Genomic DNA, 23,058 nt, shown 5'->3' on the forward strand with positions numbered 1-23,058 from the left:
TCCTAAATTCCAACAAAGTGCAAACTTTAGAACATGATGAAATAATGTACTCAATTTCACACATACAAATCCATACACAGACAGACAACCACCCATACCCGCAAACAGGCAAAACAACCCAACACAACCCAGAAGTGGGATAGGCCTGTGATGTTACCTTATGGTCCCCCATGCAGACGTTGGGCCCTATATTGTCATAGACCAAGTTCTTCTCCTCATTTTCAGGCTGAGAAAAAAACACAAAAAAACACATGAAAATAATTATATTAACAGTGGTATAAAAATGTAAACAAATAACTAAAACATCATCGAAAGAGAAAAATGTTCCACCCAGTGTGCCAAATAATTTTATTTGTTGCCATTTCGAGGTCAAATAAGCATTATTCGGATTTCATTTTAACAATGTTATTACAAGAAAATTCTTATCTTAGACATTTCAAGCGGTGTCATTAAACCTGATCCTGAAGGAGCCTACAGTTGATTACATATGACTGATTTATAACTAACAGCAGAGTTTTAACAGAGTTAATACAACTTCAGAAAGTCAATGTTGCACATTTTACTTGAAGATTGAATACAGTGAATGGACAGGAACTGTAAGGAAACCAGTTACCAAGACCATATTTACCTCCCAAACAAATGAGCTCATACAGCATATAAATGAATCATGTTTCCATATGTCACACAAAGGAAGTGTCAAAACACAGACATAAACCTCAGGCCTAGACTATAATAAATCATTTCTCTGGTAGAACTGAAGACTTCTTAAAGAGCCTGAGAGCCGTCAGTTGTGACAAGGTGAGCGCAGCGCTTCCACTTGAGAAGAAACAACGAGTAGCTTCAGAATGGACCAGAAACTTAAATCAAAATTAACTTCAAACCTATCCTGCTAGTCTAAGGTCACTGGTGCGCTGGCGTGCCCCGGGTACCTCACTCTACCTTTCTATAGGGCCACGCACCGGCACTTTCCCCAACCGCCTGCCAAACGCATAAGTCGCTGACTCCTGGAGCCCGGGATACATTCATCACACAGAGACTTGATCATTTACAAAGACAGCATCAAATTGTGGATTTTCGCGCTGCATAATCTTTAGACAGATAAACAAATTACCGGGGGCCCTCCGGGCAGAAACAGAGCGCTCGCTCCGCTGAGCATTCATTACCGCACATCCACCCTCCGGCGCTGTGCCGCGCAGGCAGCGGGCAACCTTTGGTGTGTTAGGGCTCGGCAAGCAGAAAATAACATGGCGGCGAGTTAACCGACCATGCCATGATAGACGATGCCACGTGGATGCCTGTTTTTCAGGCCCATGTCTCAACAATCTGTAACGCTGTCTTGGAGTGACTGAGTGTGTGTGTGTGTGTGTGTGTGTGTGTGTGTGTGTGTGTGTGTGTGTGTGTGTGTGTGTGTGTGCGCACGTGCGTATGCTCAGTGCATCATCAGCCAATCTGTGAACATTTTAACGTTAGGCTCCCCCTACATTACAAGCAATTAACCTGTAATTGAGAAAATAAATAATTGTAGAGCTACTATTTATGGACAATTTATAGCCTTTTTTGTCTCTTTTTTTAAACTAATGATGAGGGCAAGTGTTTTGGAAAGGGGGATTAGCCAAACCTTCTTGTAAAGCCACAGCAGATGAGAAGAAAGGCTAGTATGGAATTGTTATATTTTAGAAAGCCAACTTCCTTCCTCTCCTCCCTTCTGTGTTCTGGAGCTCAGAGATGTGAGTGTGGTTGTGTGCAGACTCCCACTGTGAAGTGGACCGGGCTTTTATCCTAGAGACTCCTGCACACCCCCAGACCATCAGATAAACAGCAGAAACAACTACAGTAGTACAGAAGAGAGGTGCTCCTGTGGAGGAAGGGATGCTCTGGCGTTGTGTTCATTAAAGATTCTCTCGTCGCCATGGACGGCAAGTTCCTCCCCGTACAGGGACATGTTCAATAGGGCACACCGTAGCAAAACGTTTTGCAGTGGACATGTTCAGGCTGTTTCTCTCGGTTTCACCCCATTTCGGACAATTTTGTGCCTACTGAACATCTGCCGTGCCATGTCAAGGTGGCTGCCTTCACTTAAATTTTACAGCTGGCCTCGCCGGTGCCACCTAGTCTCATTTATCACACCAGATGCCTTCCAACAGCTCTATTGTCATGGACCATCTCCAGCTTAATCAAGTGTGAGTATGCACTTTCAGACACAATACATTTCTCCTCTTGTCACCTTAAAAAGCATAGTAATCAAATAGGTGGACAAACTCAATCTATTCATTGGGCTGATTAAAGCAACAACAAAAAAATGGGACACCTCCGTGTAAACTGAAATGACAGATTTACACAAACTTTTTTTTTTTACGACAACAGTCGCCACCAACAGGGAAAACTTACTAAAAGAGGATGCAGTTCTTAAAGTTGTGGTTACATGGAAAATGGTAAGTTAGGCTGATCGTAAAACATGTTAAGAGATGCACTTTGCGAAGATGCCATGTGCTGAAGAGGTCTTAGAAACAGTTTTGCATTATCCAACCCCAGATCCGCCTTGTTCTCTAAACATCACAATCAGACGTGAACAACTTTGAGAGACTAGCATGGTAGATATTTCAAGTAATCCAGCAAACAACAGGGGAAAGACAACAGTCTGGAGCCCAAACTGGTGCCGTGTTGACGGGAAGGGAGGGGAGTGGTGGCAGATTGGTTGAGAGTTTACAATGCCTCTTCTGGATTTAGGCAGAGTGGTGGGCCACAGCTTTGGGTTCTGTCACTGTGTTGACTCTGAGAAAGAGCAGACAGAGGGAGCACAAGATCTCTGTCTTTACAGGGCCATTATGGCTCGCTGGCAAGCTAGAAGATAGGGGACATATATACTGTCTGTGTGGACCCTGGGCTTAAACTCACCGTATGAATATTCACACACAGTAAATCCCTCCATCTGGGAGGCTGGCAGAGCAGAGCAGAGAGAGAGAGAAGAAGTGAGAGTAACAGAGCGGGTTGAAGAAAGAGAGAATGGAGGAGAGGTGAAGAAGTTGAGACGGAATGTGAAGGAAAGAGGGATGGAGGAAGAGCAGATGCCATAGACCAAGGGTGTGACGCTATCCCCGATTGGCGATCCAAGATTCTACATGAATCTGGGACACACCCCGGGGTGATGGTCTGCTAATGACTGTATTTGGCAGATTGCCGTGTGTATGTGTCTTAGGCTTCTTAAAAACTCACCTTTAAGACCAGGTCTTTAGCTGTGGCAGACATGAGGACGCGGTCACACCAGGCAGGGCATCTAGTGTTCATGTACTGCTTTCCCTGACTGCTGTCTTCACTGTACGGATAACTGTGGAAACAAACGCCACCCCCCCCCAAAAAAACACACCATCATCATACAATAATCAAGACTTCTGTGTTAATAAAGAGGAAGAAATACAAAAAGACAATTCTGTGTATTCTAAATTAGATTGTTAAAGGGATTCTTAGTTAGGGGCTAGAGAACAGAAAAGGAGAGAACACTGAATCTAAATCAGATACACAGCTTTGACTGTCTGGAAATCATCTTTTGATTAAACACACATGGATGGCTCAATCAGAGAAATGTTTACAGGCTCAGTGGATCTCCCCCACTCTCTCCCCCCTCCTCCCCCTCTACATCCCTATGCAGCCATCAAAAAGAGATTAGGGCTGTGGCAAATGGCCAAGTGAGATTGTATCTGGTAACAGGAGGAACAATCGGATGATTTAAGTAGCCCGGGCCCGCCGGGAACCTCATCGAGCCGATGCAGATTTACATTGTTGAGAATTCAATTTAGCCCTACAGCTCATCAAACTGCATTAGATTTACATGCCACCAATCCAATTTGTTTGTGCGGCTCATCAGGATAGGACCGGGTTTACATACTGTAATGCCAATCCAATTTGCTCCTTCAGTGCTACACACAGGGCTCACCGTGGCGTAACGCAACACACGTTTCCCCCCGGGGCCAGTAATAAACGAATGACAAAATAACCCCAGCCGTCCGATATTATTCTTCATTGTCGAGACGCTCAGGTGACGACGTTAGAAGACTTGAAAGTAACAGTGAGATTATTATGTTTCCGTGTGTGTATGTTTGTGTGCGCACACATCTTCCTGTGTATGCACGTGTGTTTTACACCATAATGTGATGTGACCTCCCCCCACTCCCAGTATTCTCCAGTCAGTCAGATGGGTCCATAGGTCCGAATGAGAGGCTGCTAGCACACAGCTTTCGGATACATTCACCTAGCTAACTAGTGGCTGCTACGACACACACAGGCACCTCTTTAGGCCAACCAACCAGCCATGCTGTGCAGAACAGGCCATTCACTGTCACATTGAAGCCATGAAGGGTGATTGTGTCACTCTCAGGCAGCCAGGCAGGAAACCAACTGCGCAAACACAGGCCTGGTAAACACCTCCAGAGGTGCGCACGTACACACACGCACACGTACACACACACACACACACACACACACACACACACACACACACACACACACACACACACACACACACACACACACACACACACACACACACACACACACACACACACACACACACACACACACACACACACACACACACACACACACACACACACACACACACACACACACACACCACAAGGGGGGATGCTACAGTTGTGCCATGACGACCACAGACTGGGGACTACGGGAGGGCGGACCGGGGCGGGGCAGAGGGTGGGTGGGGGGGGGGGGGGATGAGAGGTACCCACATCCGGCCAGCGCACAGCACCCCCCTCCTGGGTGAACAAAAAGGCCTGCAGAGAGGGCTCCTTTACAGAGCCTCCAGCCTCCAATTAGCATTAATGGCACGTTAAAGCATGTGGAAATGCAGCAGGTTTTGGTATGCTAAAGAAGGGTTGATGGAGGGATCCTCCGGATGAGAGTCTTTCAAAGACGAGAGGAAGAATAGGACGAGGGATGCCGAGCAGCAGAGAGAGGAGAGGGGATAGAGAGGGCTCAGACAGTAAAGCGAGAGTGCGGGAGGAAAAGAGCAGCGTCATCAAAGTGGCTCGATCTTCAGTGGCTGGCCTAGCTACAGACTCTTCAGTCCATACAGTGAACTGGCCCTAAATGACTATGCGATCTCTCTATCGTAAGGGAAATAAAAGGGAGTATCAACCTATCGTAGCAAATTGCTGTGGAGCACATTAACAAAAAACAAAACCACTATTACCTAACTGTTTTTGATAATGACATAACAAAATCGGGAAAAAGGTTATTAATCACCGTATAAGGGGATTAGCGAGACTCAACAATGGCAATTGAACAATAATGTCTATCTGCAGGCAGTCTTACCCTACACTCCTCCTCCCCTTCTCACCGCACCCTCCAATGGCTCCAATTGAGATAACAGGTCCTAATGCAACAGCAAACATCAGTGGCGGCTTTGGGGAGCCCTGTGTGATTAATGTGTCCGATTAGCGCAGATACAAACGTATCTGAAAGCAAACGGGGCTAGTGGGTGTGTGCGGCCGGAGCCCGTCAGCTCCTATCGGTCTCTCATTGCCCGCAGCAAGACTAATTACACTAATTAAATGGGGCCGAGCTGATAAACTCAACAATCGCCCACCTGTGTGTATGAGTCTGCCATGTTCGCTGTGAGACCGAGACCCACACACACACTCCGCTGGCCCAACTTCGGTCCCTCAGGTAGGCTGGTGCTGCTGCAACTGGCTTAACTACCTAGACCAGAGTTCACCAGCAGATCTGCTAACAGCTTCTATGAACCACCTGTAGGTAATGCATAGTGCACTGTGAATATATTCACATGCATTCCTAAAGGTGGTTATAAGGAGCCGTGAGCTGTTGCTAATGCTTATATTGCAACCAATAATCACTATGGGATGACAGGAAGCATCGGAAATGAGGAAGTCAAAATGTGCACCTGCACACAATTGAAAACGTCCTCTTTTGTTGGGTTATAACCTCCAGTGTAAAGTTCACAGACTTCAACACGGGGAACTTCCACATATCCAACATGTCTCTCAAAGCCACCACACCATTACTCATTCTTCATGTGGGTTTTTAATGTTTCGACTTCCTGCTGCAACATCACTCATAGAATTTTTTTTCTGGTGAGTGTGAAAAGCCTGGTCAGTCGTGTGTTTGAGCAGTACCAAGCATCGGCGACGTGAAACCCAGCCCTACTGTGTGTCAGTCAGACCTGGGTTCAATTTTTTTTAGAGTTGGCTCTAAACGTGCCAGATGGGTGGGGTTTGCATTTGCACTTATCCTACTGGTTCCATTGCACAAGGAAGTTCAATTATTTGAACCCAGGTCTGGTATCACTCAGCCTCACCATCCAGAGAGAGAGAGCGGAAATGGGCCGGGCCAGGCCAGTTGGGAGCTTTTGTCCCCAAGCTGCAGTCACCCAGCACTGTCATCCCATCCCCGCTCTGTTGTGTCCAACATTTCCTATCTCCTGGCCAAATTCCGTTATCTTGTTTTACATAATGACAAATAAGTGACAAGCCAAACGGGGGCCAATTGAGTGTGCCCGTATTTAACGAAGGGAATATAAACTAGTGAATATGGGTAGGGCAGGGAGCCAGAGATAAGATTGGTTACAGTATGAATGACACACAGGCAGAGGTAAGGAGGGGCATCATGGGGCTAATGTCACATGACTCGGTGTCGATGGGGCTGTACGGACGCAGGGATTGGCTTAGCCGGCAGGTTATTTTCTTTTTACGGTAAAGTAAACTTTTTTCCCTCCCAAATGACTCACCTCTCCCGCTCCGCCATATTTGTTTACCGTTACCAGGGGAGGCTTGGCAAAGCAAAGACGGAAGCGAGGAGCGACACACCTCAATTTTCATTCACAAAGATCAGCCGCACAAACGGCTATCAATAAAACTCCCTGAATGTTTGCTCCACATTTCAGGGTTGGCGAGCTCTCCGTCACAACATTGGCCCAATACAAACACAGTGTCAAATGCCACAGGTTGCTCAGAGGTGGTGTGTGTGTTGGACAGACTGCTACACTCTGTGCAAGAGTTTCTGTATCGGTGAAGAGCTGCAACTATTCAGCAGCCCCCTTTCCACTCAGGAGGAAGTCTTGAGCGTCTGTTTAACCCTCTCTGTACCAGAGCCATTTAAACAAAAGGCTCCCTCTCATCCCAGCGAAGCATCAGCCCAGGGAAGAAGCACACAGACACACGGCCATTGTACATATATATCCTACAATAGCCCCTTCCACATTTTCAATGGATCCCCAGCAGTTAGAACGATGGATGTGTTGAGAGTGTGAAACAATGTTCCTCTTCAGCTGATTGTGTGTGATAACGCACGATCTCATTGACACTCCAGCAAACAATATCAGCTGTGTGCGTGCCTTAGAATCTCTCTTTTGCGGCGCTAAGGAAACAGTTGCTAACGGACATCTCTGGTACCCCATAAACAGTCAAGCGCCTCCACCGCAGTAGACAGGACTTCACTTGGCTTGCACTGGCCATCAGATGCACAAGGGCACACACACACACACACACACACACACACACACACACACACACACACACACACACACACACACACACACACACACACACACACACACACACACACACACACACACACACACACACACACACACACACACACACACACACAGTCTTTGGCCCATCGTCATAGACCTGCCATGTTTGGAAAATGTATGCTAACATGCCAAAGTTGGTCCCGGGGCGCTCCCGGCTTCCTGTTAAACACCAAACGGTGAAGAGACAACTGTTTATCAGCCCTCCTCCTCGCACACCCTGGCCCTCCTCACCTCGCAACCCCCTGGCCACTTTGCTCCTCTCGCCCCTGGCCTGTCTAGACTTGGCAAACACAGACTCATGGGACTGGAGCCATCCTTCCTAGCTCAAGTGTCTTCCCCTCCTTCTCTTGTTCCACTCTCACTATCCCTCTTTCCTCCTCCCTCTCGGATTAGTCGACTCATTGGGGCTGTACACTGATAGAGTTAGAACGCCAGTCTGTCTGATGTCGCTCAAAAGCTCCCTCCGAGCCCATTCAGGGTAATCTGGTTAAAGCAGGAATACATTCTTCCCCTACTCTCTCATTGTTCACTGAATTTCCCTCCCGCTCCAGGTTTAGATTACATTTTTTGCATCGATCTTAGACAAAAAAAAAAAAAAAGCGCAAATAAATCAGATAACGGGCAGTACTAAAAGCATTCTCCTAAAATCAATCAAAATATATGAATAACATAAGTTACTCAGCCTCCTCAGATGTTTTGGGGAGATTACCTTAGTTATGCTATTCCAGCAAACATAATGAGAATTGTACCATTTTAAGTACACCATTCAGTTATTTTGAGTCTTGGGTCCATGCTGTCGTTTGTTACAAAGATGATAGTCCTTGTAATATCATCTTTTGGGTGGGTGGGGGGGGGTCGCTCTAACTATGTTTATCACAAGGTTCATTTCCAATTGATAAACCCATCTTGAAAGACTGCGCCCCCCTCCCAACTACTGAACTCCAACCGATATCGCATTTGAGCATACTTGTGTGTGCGCGTGTGTGTGCTTCTGTGTGAATGGGGTTACCCCGCAGCCTATCAGCGCGCGGCAGCCGGCTGGCACCAGGTACAACTCTCGCGGGCTACGGCTAAATTCCACACCCCGGTGGCCGAGTGCTTAGACATGTCACGGGCCAACTTTGACAGACGGCTTCTTGAAGCTGGAGCGATATTATATCTACAGCTTGTAGCACATTCCAGAAATGCAAACATGATGCACGAGAACGTGCGGGACAGACACTGAAATAATGTACAGGCTCAATAACACTATAGTGTCTTATTCTAAAAATGGAATGGAACCTCCAGTTTGGGGTGGTTGAGCTTTTACTGCAGCCTGGTGGAGGTGAAAGAGGATCATAATTTTTTTCTCGCTCTCGCTGCCACATATTTTCACAACCTCATACACACAGCTCTGGCCCTGTATTCATAAACGGTCTCAGAGTAGTAGTGCTGATCTTAGCTCAGTCCCCCACCGTCTATACAATCGCACTCATTATTATCTAAACAGGCAAAACTGATCCTGTACCAGCACTCCTCCGCTGAGACGCGTTGAGAATACCGACCCTGATCCCAAAACTAAAATAATTGAGGGTTTGATGACATCTTTATCCCTGGCAACATGCTAACTGACCTACAGCAACTAGGCTATGGTTATCCAATTACATAGGTGGACAAAGACTTCCACATGCAGGACTAATTCATAGAATAAAACATATTGAACAGTATTGATTTCTAGATTGAATGTAAGCAAGCATGTGTGTATGTGCGTGCGTGCAGGGGGCCTCTGCGGCTTGTGATAAGGGGAGTAATAACCTCACAGATGGTGAGGGGCTGTTCCGGAGCAGGCTATGTGATCGAGAACAATCATTGTGTGCTTGATTGCTCATGGAGCACAAGGATGATCTGACAGGGGGAGGGGGACAAGTATGTATGCGGTGTGTGTATGTGTTAGTGCAAGTGTGTGTTATGTGAATGGGAGAAGGTTGTTTAAGTTTAACTAGGCCATTTCTAGTCATTAACCGCTGACAAGGAAGTGGCTTGTATCAGACGCTGAGTGGATTGAATCAAATTTCATACGCCATGCCCAGGTTTTAGCAATTTGATTCATCATGTCCCCATTAGGTGAACATCATTCGTATTCTTTCACAGCAAGCCTGTTCATTCACTCGGCAGGGAGATGATGATTCAATATTATATTATGGATAGATAGGTGCAAAAGTCACCGAGTGTAAAAGGACAATAAATCCAGATGTCACTTATGCAAAGCGATGTAAATGGGGTCCCTGATTAAGACACGGAGTAATTTAAAAACAGTGACTGGCAGGACCTTGACACACACACACTCTCCACCGGTCCGGCTCCACACCCGCCACCAGAGCAGTTTATCAAGTAATTATTGTTTGATTACAGCATTTCATTATCTGCACTGATTGAGTCACGAGTGAAAGGTCAAGCGCCATTATCGCGCCACCGCCAAAACATATTCCCACACAGGCCGGTGTGTGTGCTTGCCCTCCCTCTGCTCTGAAAAGGGCTAATTGCAAATGCATTTGTTTGAGGAAGAGGAGACGAGAAGGACCCCCCTCTCCATGGTCCCCCAACTCCCACTGCGACGGAATATCAATGCAGTGCTCTTCACACACACACAAGCAAGAACAGACACACACATACACTCAAATACACGCGCACACGCACACGCGCACACACACACACACCCACCTACCCAGGGGAGCAGTTTAGAAGCACATCCAATCATACTAAACAATTGATAACCATCAAACATATATTTGGCACAAACAAAGCCATTTGGCCCAAGAGGGTTGATTGAGTAATGTTAAGGCCCCATACCATTAATGGAGCAAAACATCAGCCTGTTTGTGCACTGCTGATTTACTCTGCTCGTCAGTGATGTGGTGCTTTAGTAAGGTTAGTAGTAAGGTCCACTTATTTTTACAACACATTCTTACCAATGGATAGAATGAGTCCTTCCAAAAAGTAATGATTTGTACACCGTTAACTGAATCCTGGATAACTAAGTGAATACCTACTGTGACTAAACACATGGTTAGAATGCAAGATGAAGGGTATGAGGGGTAGGCACACCATTTCATGCCAATGATCATGAAGGGCAGAGAGTAGGCCCTTTATGGGGTAATAGACAGGGGTAGTAGGTAATATACAGGACAATAGATAGTTACTAGTAGGTACCAATACAGGTACAAATTAATGTGCAGGGTAATAAACTCAGCAAAAAAAGAAACGTCCTCTCACTGTCAACTGCATGTATTTTCAACTTAATGTAAATATTTGTATAAACATGAGATTCAACAACTGAGACATAAACCGAACAAGTTCCACAGACATGCGGCTAACAGAAATGTAATAATGTGTCCCTGAACAAAGGGGGGGGGTCAAAAGTAACAGTCAGTATCTGGTGTGGCCACCAGCTGCATGAAGTACTGTAGTGCATCTCCTCCTCGTGGACTAAACCAGATTTTCCCGTTCTTGCTGCGAGATGTTACCCCACTCTTCCACCAAGGCACCTGCAAGTTCCCGGACATTTCTGAGGGGAATGGCCCTAGCCCTCACCCTCCGATCCAACAGGTCCCAGACGAGCTCAATGGGATAGAAATCCGGGCTCTTCGCTGGCCATGGTAGAACACTGACATTCCTGCGAGGATGATCAGCTGTCCATCCTGTCTCCCTGTAGACAGCGGTCTTAGGCGTCTCACAGTACGGACATAGCAATTTATTGCCCTGGCCACATCTGCAGTCCTCATGCCTCCTTGCAGCATGCCTATGGCACGTTCACACAGATGAGCAGGGACCTTGAGCATCTTTCTTTTGGTGTTTTTCAGAGTCAGTAGAAAGGCCTCTTTAGTGTCCTACGTTTTCATGACTGACCTTAATTGCCTACCGTCTGTAAGCTGTCAGTGTCTTAACGACCGTTCCACAGGTGCATGTTCATGAATTGTTTATGGTTCATTGAACACGCATGGGAAACCGTGCTAAACCCTTTGCAATGAAGATCTGTGAAGTTATTTGTATTTGTACGAATTATCTTTGAAAGACAGGGTCTTGAAAAAGGGGCGTTCATTTTTTTGCTGAGTTTAGATAGTTACAGGTAGGTACCAATACAGATACCAATTAATGTCCAGGGTAATAGATGGTTTCAGCTCTGGAAGACCTCAATCGTTTTAATTGGTGTTGATTGTGCCTTGTACCATGCCAATATGGAAGAAACGCACAACATAATATACAAGTATTTTCCTAAATAACAGGAGTGACTTGAGTTGAATAGGTATGGTTCATTTAGACATTGATTCACAAGGAAACACAGAGGATTCCATACCTGGGAGGAAAGGATATCTCCAGCTCGTGCAGCCGTTCCTTGAAACAGGACAGCTCACTGTCAAACTGTAAAAACTGTGAAGAGAGAGAGGGGAGGAGGGGGGTGAAAGGAGGAAGAAAGAGATACAGTGCACACAGGAAGTATTCACACCCCTTGACTTTTTCAAAACTTTGTTGTAATTACAGCCTGAATTTAAAATTGAGATTTTGTGTCACTGGCCTATACACTCCATAATGTCAGCATTTTATGTTAATTTTTAGACTAATTAATAAAAAATGAAATGCTGAAATGTCTTGACTCAATAAATATTCAACCCTTTGTTATGGCAGACCTACATTTACATTTACATTTTAGTCATTTAGCAGACGCTCTTATCCAGAGCGACTTACAAATTGGTGCATTCACCTTATGACATCCAGTGGAACAGTCACTTTACAATAGTGCAAAGAAACGTCCTCTCACTGTCAACTGCATGTATTTTCAACTTAATGTTGATCACTAATGTTGATCACTACATCCAATCACTACAAAGATACAGGTGTTCTTCCTAACTCAGTTGCCGGAGAGGAAGGAAAACGCTCAGGGATTTTACCATGAGGCCAATAGTGACCTTAAAAAAGTTTATTGGCTCTGATAGGAGAAAACTGAGGATGGATGAACAACATTGTAGTTACTCCACAAGGCACTAAAGTAAAACTGTCAAAGATGTGGCAAAGGAATTAACTTTCTGTCCTGAATACAAAGTGTTATATTTGGGGCAAATCCAATACAACACATTACTGAGTACCGCTATCCCATATTTTCAAGCATAGTGGTGGCTGAATCATGTTATGGGTATGCATGTAATCGTTAAGGACTGGGGAGTTTTTCTGGATAAAAAAATAAATAGAATGGAGCTAAGCACAGACACTGGGATATGAATTAATCTTTCAGCAGGACAATTACCTAAAAGGCCAAATCTACACTGGAGTTGCTTACCAAGAAGACAGTCAATGTTCCTGTGTGCCCGGGGTTATAGTTTTGACTTAACAACATGGTTGCCTCGCAATGATCAACAACCAATTTAAAGACTGAAGAATTTTGAAAAGAATAAATGGGCAAATATTGTACAATCCAGTTGTGCAAAGCTCTTAGAGACTTAACCAGAAAGACTCACAGCTGTAATCACTGCCAAAGGTGACTAACATGTATTGACTGCTTGTGAATACTTATGTAAATTATATTTCTGTATATAATTTTCAATACATCTGCAAACATTTCTAAAAACATGTTTTCACTTTGTCATGATGGGGTATTGTGTGTAGATGGGTAAGAAAAATCCCAAATGTAATACATTTTTATTTATTCAGGTTATAACAAAATGTGGAATAAGTCAATGGGTATGAATAATTTATTCATAACTACAGTGCCTTCAGAAAGGGTCAAAGAAAAATGTATTACAGCACGTAATATCCTCTGCGTCAGTCATCACTCACTGAGTGAATAACTATGAGTGTGTGGCTCCTGCGTGCAAGAGTAAGTGTCAGATAATTGTGTTAGCTTCCTTTCTTTGACATGTGGATTTGTGCCTTTACCACCATACTGTATAAGTGTCATGAACACTGTGGTGGTACATAAAGGCATGTGTGTGTTGATGTGTGTGTCCCTGGCCTGGCTGTTCCAGAGCCATACCTGTCCTGTCCTACCACAGCCCCCAGTCTGCTGCTAATGGTGGAGGTCTGTCTCTCTAAGCTGACAGTGGATCCAAACAGTCTTCATCAATCATGTCCCCTCCCCCAGCCGCACAACCTCTGACTGCACCAGCACCGACTTACAACCCACCCCCCCATCTCCCCCTCTTTCCAAATCCCATAAATCATTAGTGAGAAGTGCAATTAGCAGCTCCTTATACACACTAATTATCTGGGAGATCAGCAGGTAGCAGGGGCACCTAAATTGCTGACTCCCTGAGCGACGGATAGATATCCGGCAACCCCTGTGATAGTGGGCTCTATTTTAACAAATCTAATGCAATGGTAAATCTAAGCACTGACAGTAGCGCTGTAGGACTGGAGGTGTATCAGAGATATTTCTGCTATTTTCACAATTTTTATTATGAACGCAATAGCTGACGTTAGCGCGAAAGGGCTGGGTTTTGATTAATAAACAAGTTGTAGGTGTGACGAGGGCTTGGCCACTCAGTGCTTGGCCAAGGCGTTCATTCCATGGCTTAATAGTGCATGCGTTTCTCTCAAGTTCGGTCGGTTATTGACAGCCTTTGCATTGTCATCAACTCCAATTCGGCTGGGCAGCGGACCGCCCATTAAGACGTTAGGGGCGGCACCCCACTTGTAATTGGTAAAAAAAGAAGAAACACATGTGATTGGTCAAAACATTACTTTAAAAATATAATTCATGTATTATGTTTTAAATGCTCATAAAAGTGAGCTAAATGTGTTTGTTTTCCTGTTTGAAAAATATATTGTTACTACTCTGCCCTTCAGTGACTGCCGGCAGCAGCAGCTCTGCCTCCACGGCCGCATAGGCCGTGTGAACATTGCTTGGATTGTTTTGCCAGATATGCTATGAGGGGGGGGGGAACTGCTCCAATGAAAATCGCAGGATATCAAAGCACAAATGGCAACAGCCCAAAGTAAATGGGCCGTCCCGGGCCGCTCAAATGTGTGTTCAGTCAGAACTTCTGGGTCTGCTCTATTCTCCCTCCCAATATGTTTCTCGCGCTAGATGGCTTACTTCCGCACGTGCGACTAGATCTGCTCTATCAGGTACAGATGGCGCTAAAGCAAAAAGCTAATTGTAATTAACTTGTCAAAAATGATCATAACAGTCATGGGAGCCTGGGACCTGATAAACCAGACATCAACATCCAACAAGAATCTGGTAGGACAAAAAAGCATGACAGTGGCTTATTGTTCCCCCCCATATTGTTCATCAGGTTCTACTGTAGGTGACAGACATGTTGTTTGGACTAAAACAGCATAAAAAAGGGTCCATCACAAAGCATGATGAGATTATTTAGCCAGCAACAGTAATTTTGAGAAACAGTTTGGTCGATTTTTGGGTCAAATCAAACCGTTTTCTACCTTTGGCAAACAGCTATAGCTAGCTGGTAGCTTGCTAGCTCCCATGCCAGTTTCACATCTTTCTAAACTAATATCTGACTAACTTGGAAATATGAAGTTATTTCAGAACTAAAGTTAACTGACTAGCGCACCACACTTTGTAACATTATGTTAGCTAGCTATCCCCAGTTAGATAATGTGTTTTAACTTACTGCATATGCATGCGTGTTACGTTCTACTCATTCTAAATAGTATCATCGAATCTGTTCAAAACAGTGGCAGCTTGTGCAGAAGTGGTCATTCATTTTTGTCAGTGGTGGGAAAAGTATTTAATTGTTATACTTGAGTAAAAGTAAAAATAAATTAATAGAAAATGACTCAAGTAAAAGGTGAAAGTCACCCAGTAAAATAATACTTCAGTAAAAGTCTAAAAGTATCTGGTTTAAAACATAGCAGTACTTTTTACTCCCATAGTTCAAAGTAATTTTACTTAAGTACTTTGATATGTAAAATTTAAATCATTTTTTAAAATGCTGTTATTCTGATGCACAGATCGCTTTATACTGTGCCTTCAGAAAGTATTCACACCCTTTATCCACATTGTGTTGTGCTACATGGTGGGATTCAAATACATTTGTCATTTTTTGTCAACGATCTAAACCAAATACTGTAATGGTCAAAGTGTGGAAAAAACTAGCATTATTAAAAAATAATAATAAAGTAAAACACTATCTTGTTGATCATTGCTAGACAGCCATTTTCAAGTCTTGCCATAGATTTTCAAGCTGATTTAAGTCAAAACTGTAACTAGGTACTCAGGAACATGGTAAGCAACTCCAGTGTAAATTTGGCCTTGTGTTTTAGGTTATTGGGGCGGCAGATAGCCTAGTAGTTAGAGCGTTGGACTAGTAACCGGAAGGTTGCAAGATCAAATCCCCGAGCTGACAAGGCAAAAATCTGTCATTCTGCCCCTGAACAAGGCAGTTAACCCACTGTTAACTGCCTTCATTGAAAATAAGAATTTGTTCTTAACTGACTTGCCTAGTTAACTAAAGGTAAAAAAATTAGTCCTGCTGAAAGGTGGATTTGTCTCCCAGTGTCTGTTGGAAAGCAGACTGAACCAGGTTTTCCTCATAGCTCTATTGCATTTCTTTCAATCCCCCCCAAAAGGCGCACCCATAACATGATGCAGCCACCAATATCCTTGAAAATATGCAGTGGCACTCAGCGATGTGTTGTGTTGTATTTGCCCAAAAACCTAACGCTTTGATTTCAGGACATAAAGTTAATTTCTTTGCAACATTTTTTTTCAGTATTACTTTAGGGCCTTTCTGCAAACAGGATGCATTTGCTTGGTTCCTCTCTGGGTTTGTTGCAGGGTTCCTGCCTTTCTAAGGAGTTTTTCCCTAGCCACCGTGCTTTGGCATTGATTGCCGTTTTAGGTCGAGTTTCTGTATAAGCACTTTGTGACACCTGCCAATGTAAAAAGGGCTTCATAAATACATTTGCTTTGATTTGATGCATGTACTGGAATATTTGTTATTCTGTACAGGCTTCCTTCTTTTCACTCTGTCATTTAGGTTAGTATTGTGGAGTAACTACAGATTCATCCTCAGTTTTCTCAATTTCACAGCCATAAAACTCTTTTTTTTTTTAAAGTCACCAATGGTGAAATCCCTGAGCAACTACAGTTAGGAAGGACGCCTGTATCTTTATAGTGACTGGGTGTATTGATACACCATCCAAAGTGTAATTAATAACTTCACCATGCTCAAAGGGATATAAAAACAAGCAGTTGTTACAGGAAAATAACTTAAACGTTTCAAAATACGAGTGTCACCGGATTACCTCATCTCTCATTCCATGATGGGCATATAACCTACGTGATCCTTTAGGCTTTGGTTTAAGATTGATTTCAAAGTGGTCTCACGAGCCAAACCCTTTATAGTCTTGACTTTATAGTCTTGACTACTTGGCGAATTTACGTTTCTAATTTACGTTTCTAAATACGAAATTTGCGGGCACAAAAAGCAAACATCTCCTGTTCCATGTGCATATGGGCACTGTTCGTCATGGCTGGATAGGTTGCACTTCCGCTGTCAAATTCCACGCCATAACCAACCACATTACCGCTAACACCAACTTTTGGTTGGTCTTACTGAAATGGTCATTTTGCCATCCGTCCCACCTCAGAGCAAGCGACCTCATATAAAAACAGGTAAATTACCAATCCTGCAACTAGGGTTTGAAAACAAAAATTGCAAACGAGCGTGCGTTTGACAATTGCGCTAGCTTAACGCCAGTCAAAAATAGATCTCAGTGTCTGATGAGTTCCTATACACTGCCTGTGTAAGGCTGTCAAGTACATTTAACGCAGGTTCAAACAATAATGACATTACATTGCTGTGCGACATGTAAAAATGGAGTGAAATCGCCACCTAGATAATAATATATAATAATAATAATAATAATAATATAATAATATATGCCATTTAGCAGACGCTTTTATCCAAAGCGACTTACAGTCATGTGTGCATACATTCTACGTATGGGTGGTCCCGGGGATCGAACCCACTACCCTGGCGTTACAAGCACCATGCTCTACCAACTCTCCACCTACATGATAATGTCCTCTCCACCTACATGATAATGTCCTCTCCACCTACATGATAATGTCCTCTCCACCTACATGATAATGTCCTCTCCACCTACATGATAATGTCCTCTCCACCTACATGATAATGTCCTCTCCACCTACATGATAATGTCCTCTCCACCTACACGATAATGTCCTCTCCACCTACATGATAATGTCCTCTCCACCTACATGATAATGTCCTCTCCACCTACATGATAATGTCCTCTCCACCTACACGATAATGTCCTCTCCACCTACACGATAATGTCCTCTCCACCTACACGATAATGTCCTCTCCACCTACACGATAATGTCCTCTCCACCTACATGATAATGTCCTCTCCACCTACATGATAATGTCCTCTCCACCTACATGATAATGTCCTCTCCACCTACATGATAATGTCCTCTCCACCTACATGATAATGTCCTCTCCACCTACATGATAATGTCCTCTCCACCTACATGATAATGTCCTCTCCACCTACATGATAATGTCCTCTCCACCTACATGATAATGTCCTCTCCACCTACATGATAATGTACTCTCCATCTAGGTGAAATGACAACAGCAATCATATTTAGAGGAAAACATCTTACCAAGCGAAGGCCTAGACAGGCAGAAGAGCAGCGTTAACCACATCCGTGGAGTACAATAACAGCCATCAATTCACAAACCCAACACGTTTGTAAACCAGATTAAAACTGTATTGGCATTTTTACATACATACTGTATGTGGGATAAATGTACATGGGTGTGTGTATGCCTGGAGCCTGTGCAAGTGTGTATGAGCGACTGCTTGTGGGTAAGCGCGAGTAGCCTACTCCATACTTTATGCATGCTTATGTGTAAAAGTGTGAGCATCTGTGCGTTTCTGTGTGTGTGTGTGTGTGTGTGTGTGTGTGTGTGTGTGTGTGTGTGTGTGTGTGTGTGCGCCAGTGGTGTAGAACAGTGGCCATTACTTTCCAGGCAGTGGGGCCCTCAGACAGAGTCTCTGTGGTTCAGGAGGGCAGATGTGCGGCATTCATCAAACTCACAGAGACAGGGTCACAGGAGAGCTCACACACTGAATGAGGAATAGAGCCCAGAGGATACGCTTCACTGTGCACCACCACCACCGTCCTCCCAATGACACGCATTGCTCCAAGGGTGTGTGTGTGTGCAGAGAGACCTTGTGTGGAAGAGTGTGACAGCATATAAGTTTATAGAAGTGCAGTGCGTAATTGTCCCTGTGTGCGTTATAGTGCCTCAGATCTTAGTTATTCTTACCCTAATAGAGTACCTGTGTATGTGTACACTAGTCTGTTTCTGTGAGTGTGTGTGGACAGGTGTTCTTGTCTCCATGGAGAGTTAGTGCAGCCGAGATGAGAAGTGACACCTTTAAAAGGCAGCAGATGAGCAATGTTGGGGGTGATGAAGCACATTGTGTTTCCATGATGTGTGTGTATGTGTGCACAGAGGTTTTAAGTGAATGTTGAGTAATTCATTTAGGTTGACTGGAAAACCCAAGGGCTGAAATTTCACACTACATTTCATCCCGGGTCAATTAAGCATAATGATTTGCTGGTCTGGTAGGTCAGCAGTAAAAAAAATCCCAGTTTATATTGGTTCAAGGCCTCGTTGCATTATAAAGCTGGCCCAGTAGTTTGTCAGACCGAAATGACCTTGGAGTTGTTGGAGAGGGCTGCTAGCCAATACGGCTCGGGCTACATCGCGGACAAGGAGAAAGATGAGGAAGTGCAGGGTCCAGATTTCTTGCTTCTCCTCGATGAGCAACACACACCTAAATCACGCTAGCTGTGATTGTTATAAGAGGGAGAAGTTGCAGGAACAGAGGGAAATAAAGGTCTCTGGGCTGACTGTCCCTCCAACCCGGCCAGTGGTTGTCCAAGCTCATAATTGTGCTTTGATTTACACCGTGTCAAACTATCCCTCCGACAACACCTGCTGCCCTTAAAAGACATCAGTACACACAGAGGTGAAAGGTCATTTAATTTTATTTTTACGACACACATTTGGCTTATATTGCCAGGCCATATTTTTTCATAGTTTTATGAAATCTTCATTACTTGGTGTGGAATCAATAAACAGTCGCTGATAGGGAATGGCCGAACGCCTTGAGAGGGTCAACATAAACAGCCAGCCGGCTAGAGGCTACAGTCCTATTATGCGCTCTCTTATCATAGTTAAGGTTATAACAATTGCATAATACCTTAAAACTCTAGGGGGATTGTTTATTAATTCATTTACTTACACTATAGACACTAAGGTATGTGGACACCCCTTCAAATAAGTGGATTCGGCTATTTGGTGTATAAAATCGAGCACACATCCATTGAATCTCCATAGACAAACATTGTCAGTGGAATGGCCTTACTGAAGAGCTTAGTGACTTTAAACGTGGCACCGTCATAGGATGCCACCTTTTCAACAAGTCAGTTCGCCAAATTTCGGCCCTGCTAGAGCTTCCCCGGTCAACTGTAAGTGCTGTTACTGTGAAGTGGAAACGTCTAAGGCTCAGCCGCGAAGTGGTATGCCACACAAGCTCACAGAACGGGACTGCCGAGTGCTGAAGTACGTATAAATCATCTGTCCTTGGTTGCAACACTCACTACCAAGTTCCAAACTGCCTCTGGAAGCACAAGAACTGTTCTTCGGGAGCTTCATAAAATGGGTTTCCATGGCCCGAGCAGACGGGCACAAGCCTACGATCACCATGTGCAATGACAAGCGTTCGGCTGAAGTGGTGTAAAGCTCACCCCCCATTGGACTCTGGAGCAGTGGAAACGCGTTATCTCGAGTGATGAATCCAGCTTCACCATCTGGCAGTCCAACGGACGAATCTGGGTTTGGCGGAGGCCAGGAGAAAGCTACCTGCCCAAATGCATAGTGCCAACTGTAAAGTTTTGTGGAGAAGGTCTGGGGCTGTTTTTCATGGTTCGGGCCAGACGACAGCATACAATGACATTTTAGACGATTCTGTGCTTCCAACTGTGGCAACAGTTTGGGGAAGTCCCTTTCCTGTTTCAGCCTGACAATGTCCCCGTGCAAAAAGTGAGGTCCATACAGAAATGGTTTGTCGAGATCGGTGTGGAAGAACTTGACTGGCCTGCACAGAGCCCTGACCTTAACCGCATCGTACACCTTCGGAACACTGACTGTGAGCCAGGCCTAATCGCCCAACATCCGTGCTCGACCTCACTAATGCTCGTGGCTAAATGGAAGCAAGTCCCCGCAGTAATATTCCAACATCTAGCGGAAACAGAAGAGTAGAGGCTGTTATAGCAGCAAAGGCGGAACCAACTCCACCTTTAATGCCCATGATTTTGGAATGAGATGTTCGACGAGCAGGTGTCCACATACGCCAAGTGCGTATTCCCAGACTTGTGTCAAGGGCAAAAAAACACAAAAGTGCCTTTCCCTATAATCCACATTTTGCTCGTTTACAGACCAAAACATTGACTGGGAGACATTTATAGGACAAGCCATACATGGACATCAACATACAGTACAGTATGTACATGCAGTAATATATATGCTGTATACCTCATGATCAGACTGAGGAACAGATCAATGAGCCTTCCAGTGTAGCAAGGCATTCAGGTATAAGAGACAGCACAGGAGCCCATTCTCCCTGGCCTTCCATGTTTATCTTCCCAGCTAAGGTCACACATTATTTAGCATTCTGCTGTGTTACCACTCAAGGAAACCGACAGGTAAAATATGAAAGAAGTTTAGCCGGGAAGGTGATTGATCCTTATTTATATATTTATTTAGTTCATTTGGAAAACTCTTCCGGCTTGAGTAATGTCGCGAGGACGCCGGGAGCATGACAAAGAAGAGCGGCCCTGACAGAAAAGTTCATCACTCGCAACAGGACTCCAAAAACACCCCCCTCTTTCCCCCAGACGTCAGCTGATACCACAACTGATAAAGTTAGAATAAAAAGATACTGAAACAAAATCAATGATGGAGAGGGGAGGGAGGCGACTGGATGGAGGATGCACTACTGGATAAATAGGAGGTAGAGGGGGGCACGCGTCTCCACAGAATCCATGTCCACGGGGACATATATCCCCCCCACCGCCCGCCCCATTTACCTCCGCCCCACCGCTGAGGAGCAAGCCCCTGTGCCGCTCGACGCCACCACTCCCAGAAAATGTAATCTTCCCAAATACTCATCAGGGCTCTCCATCGTCCCGGCCTGACAGCGTTCGGGATAATTAATTATACAATTTCGATGGGAATATTGATTAAACAATCCTATTAATCATAGCAAAAGTCAATAGGCATGGACACATTCAATCATGTCCCGACCAATGATTACTCCTCAAAATACAATAATTATTTTTGAGAGCTGCCTCGAATTAAATTTCTGTCAAGCTGGTACAAGTCTAGTAGTTGATGAAAGATGCAATGGATTTTTTTCCCTCCTCCAAGGGTTGCAGGGGGGAACATTTATCCTTTTGGGAAGGTAGTTTGTTTTATAAGGATCATAACACGGTGTGTTTAACTAGACCATGACCATCAGATTATCTCTGATCCCCCATTACACCATTTATCTTGCTGAGCTCTGCACGGGAGAGGGAAAGAAGGAAGTGGGGGCCTCCTGAGGCCCAACACACACCACATAAACACACACACCAATACTAAAAGAGACACAGACATACAGCCCCACATACACTTACAGTAGATACACACAGACAGACACCACTTGAAGAGTCATATGTGTCACATTAATTTTTGGATTATTTTTCTTCTTAGTTTACAGTTTGCTTACTTAGCTAATACAGCTAATTTAGCATGCTCAACAACCCGACTGAGACAAAGACGAATGCTATGTATGTTAGCTAGCTGGATAAGGCTATCCAACACCGCAACACTTTTAATTAAGTCAAGGTAAGCTTTTGATTTGATTAATTTATAGCCACCGGGGCCCATCGGTGTAACTGTTAAACTGCTTGCTGTACACTACTACGTGATGTACACATGGTTTGGCTTGTGGGTTTACTAATGCGTTAGTTCCAGTATGTTGACTGTAACGTTAATATCTTGACAACGATGTAGGCTGTGTAGGGGTTAGCGGTTATGGTATGAACGTTTTAGTTGGAGGGGTCTTTGCACCTGGTCACAGACAGCTGTTGTGTTCTGCACTGAAGTCCACAAGTGAAGAAAAAGGTGAGAGGAGGAGAACGTGTAGATGCGAGAAGGAATTATACAATGAGCAAAATTATGTATGTGGCTGCTATGAAAGTGAACTGTGTGTGCGGGTGATCAGGGGTGTATTCATTCCACCAATTCTGTTACAAAAACAGAAGTAAAGAAAATTGTGAGGGACCTACCTGAATTTGTCCAAAATAAACTTTTGTCTTACAATAGAAACTGTTCTTAATAATAACTGTTTGGACTAATGATTACACACCCCAGGTAAGGCGATATTGAATTTGGCACTGTCTG

The 23,058-nt window shown here is 44.3% G+C and overlaps 1 protein-coding gene across 2 annotated transcripts in view; it reads right to left on the reverse strand.

Annotated features, from left to right (window-relative positions):
- The window catches only part of LOC124038148 (inositol polyphosphate-5-phosphatase A-like), a 227,975-nt gene that overhangs the window by 2,554 nt on the left and 202,363 nt on the right, over positions 1 to 23,058 (reverse strand). For both annotated transcript variants that reach the window (XM_046353658.1, XM_046353657.1), the window contains exons 12-14: positions 11,901 to 11,974; positions 3,214 to 3,325; positions 158 to 226 (exon numbers count right to left, since the gene is read on the reverse strand). In XM_046353658.1, coding sequence (XP_046209614.1) covers positions 158 to 226; positions 3,214 to 3,325; positions 11,901 to 11,974 — 255 coding nt within the window. The remainder of the gene's footprint in view (positions 1 to 157; positions 227 to 3,213; positions 3,326 to 11,900; positions 11,975 to 23,058) is intronic.

Source organism: Oncorhynchus gorbuscha, linkage group LG06 (assembly GCF_021184085.1).
Source record: "Oncorhynchus gorbuscha isolate QuinsamMale2020 ecotype Even-year linkage group LG06, OgorEven_v1.0, whole genome shotgun sequence".
NCBI classification, from domain to species: Eukaryota; Metazoa; Chordata; class Actinopteri; order Salmoniformes; family Salmonidae; genus Oncorhynchus; species Oncorhynchus gorbuscha.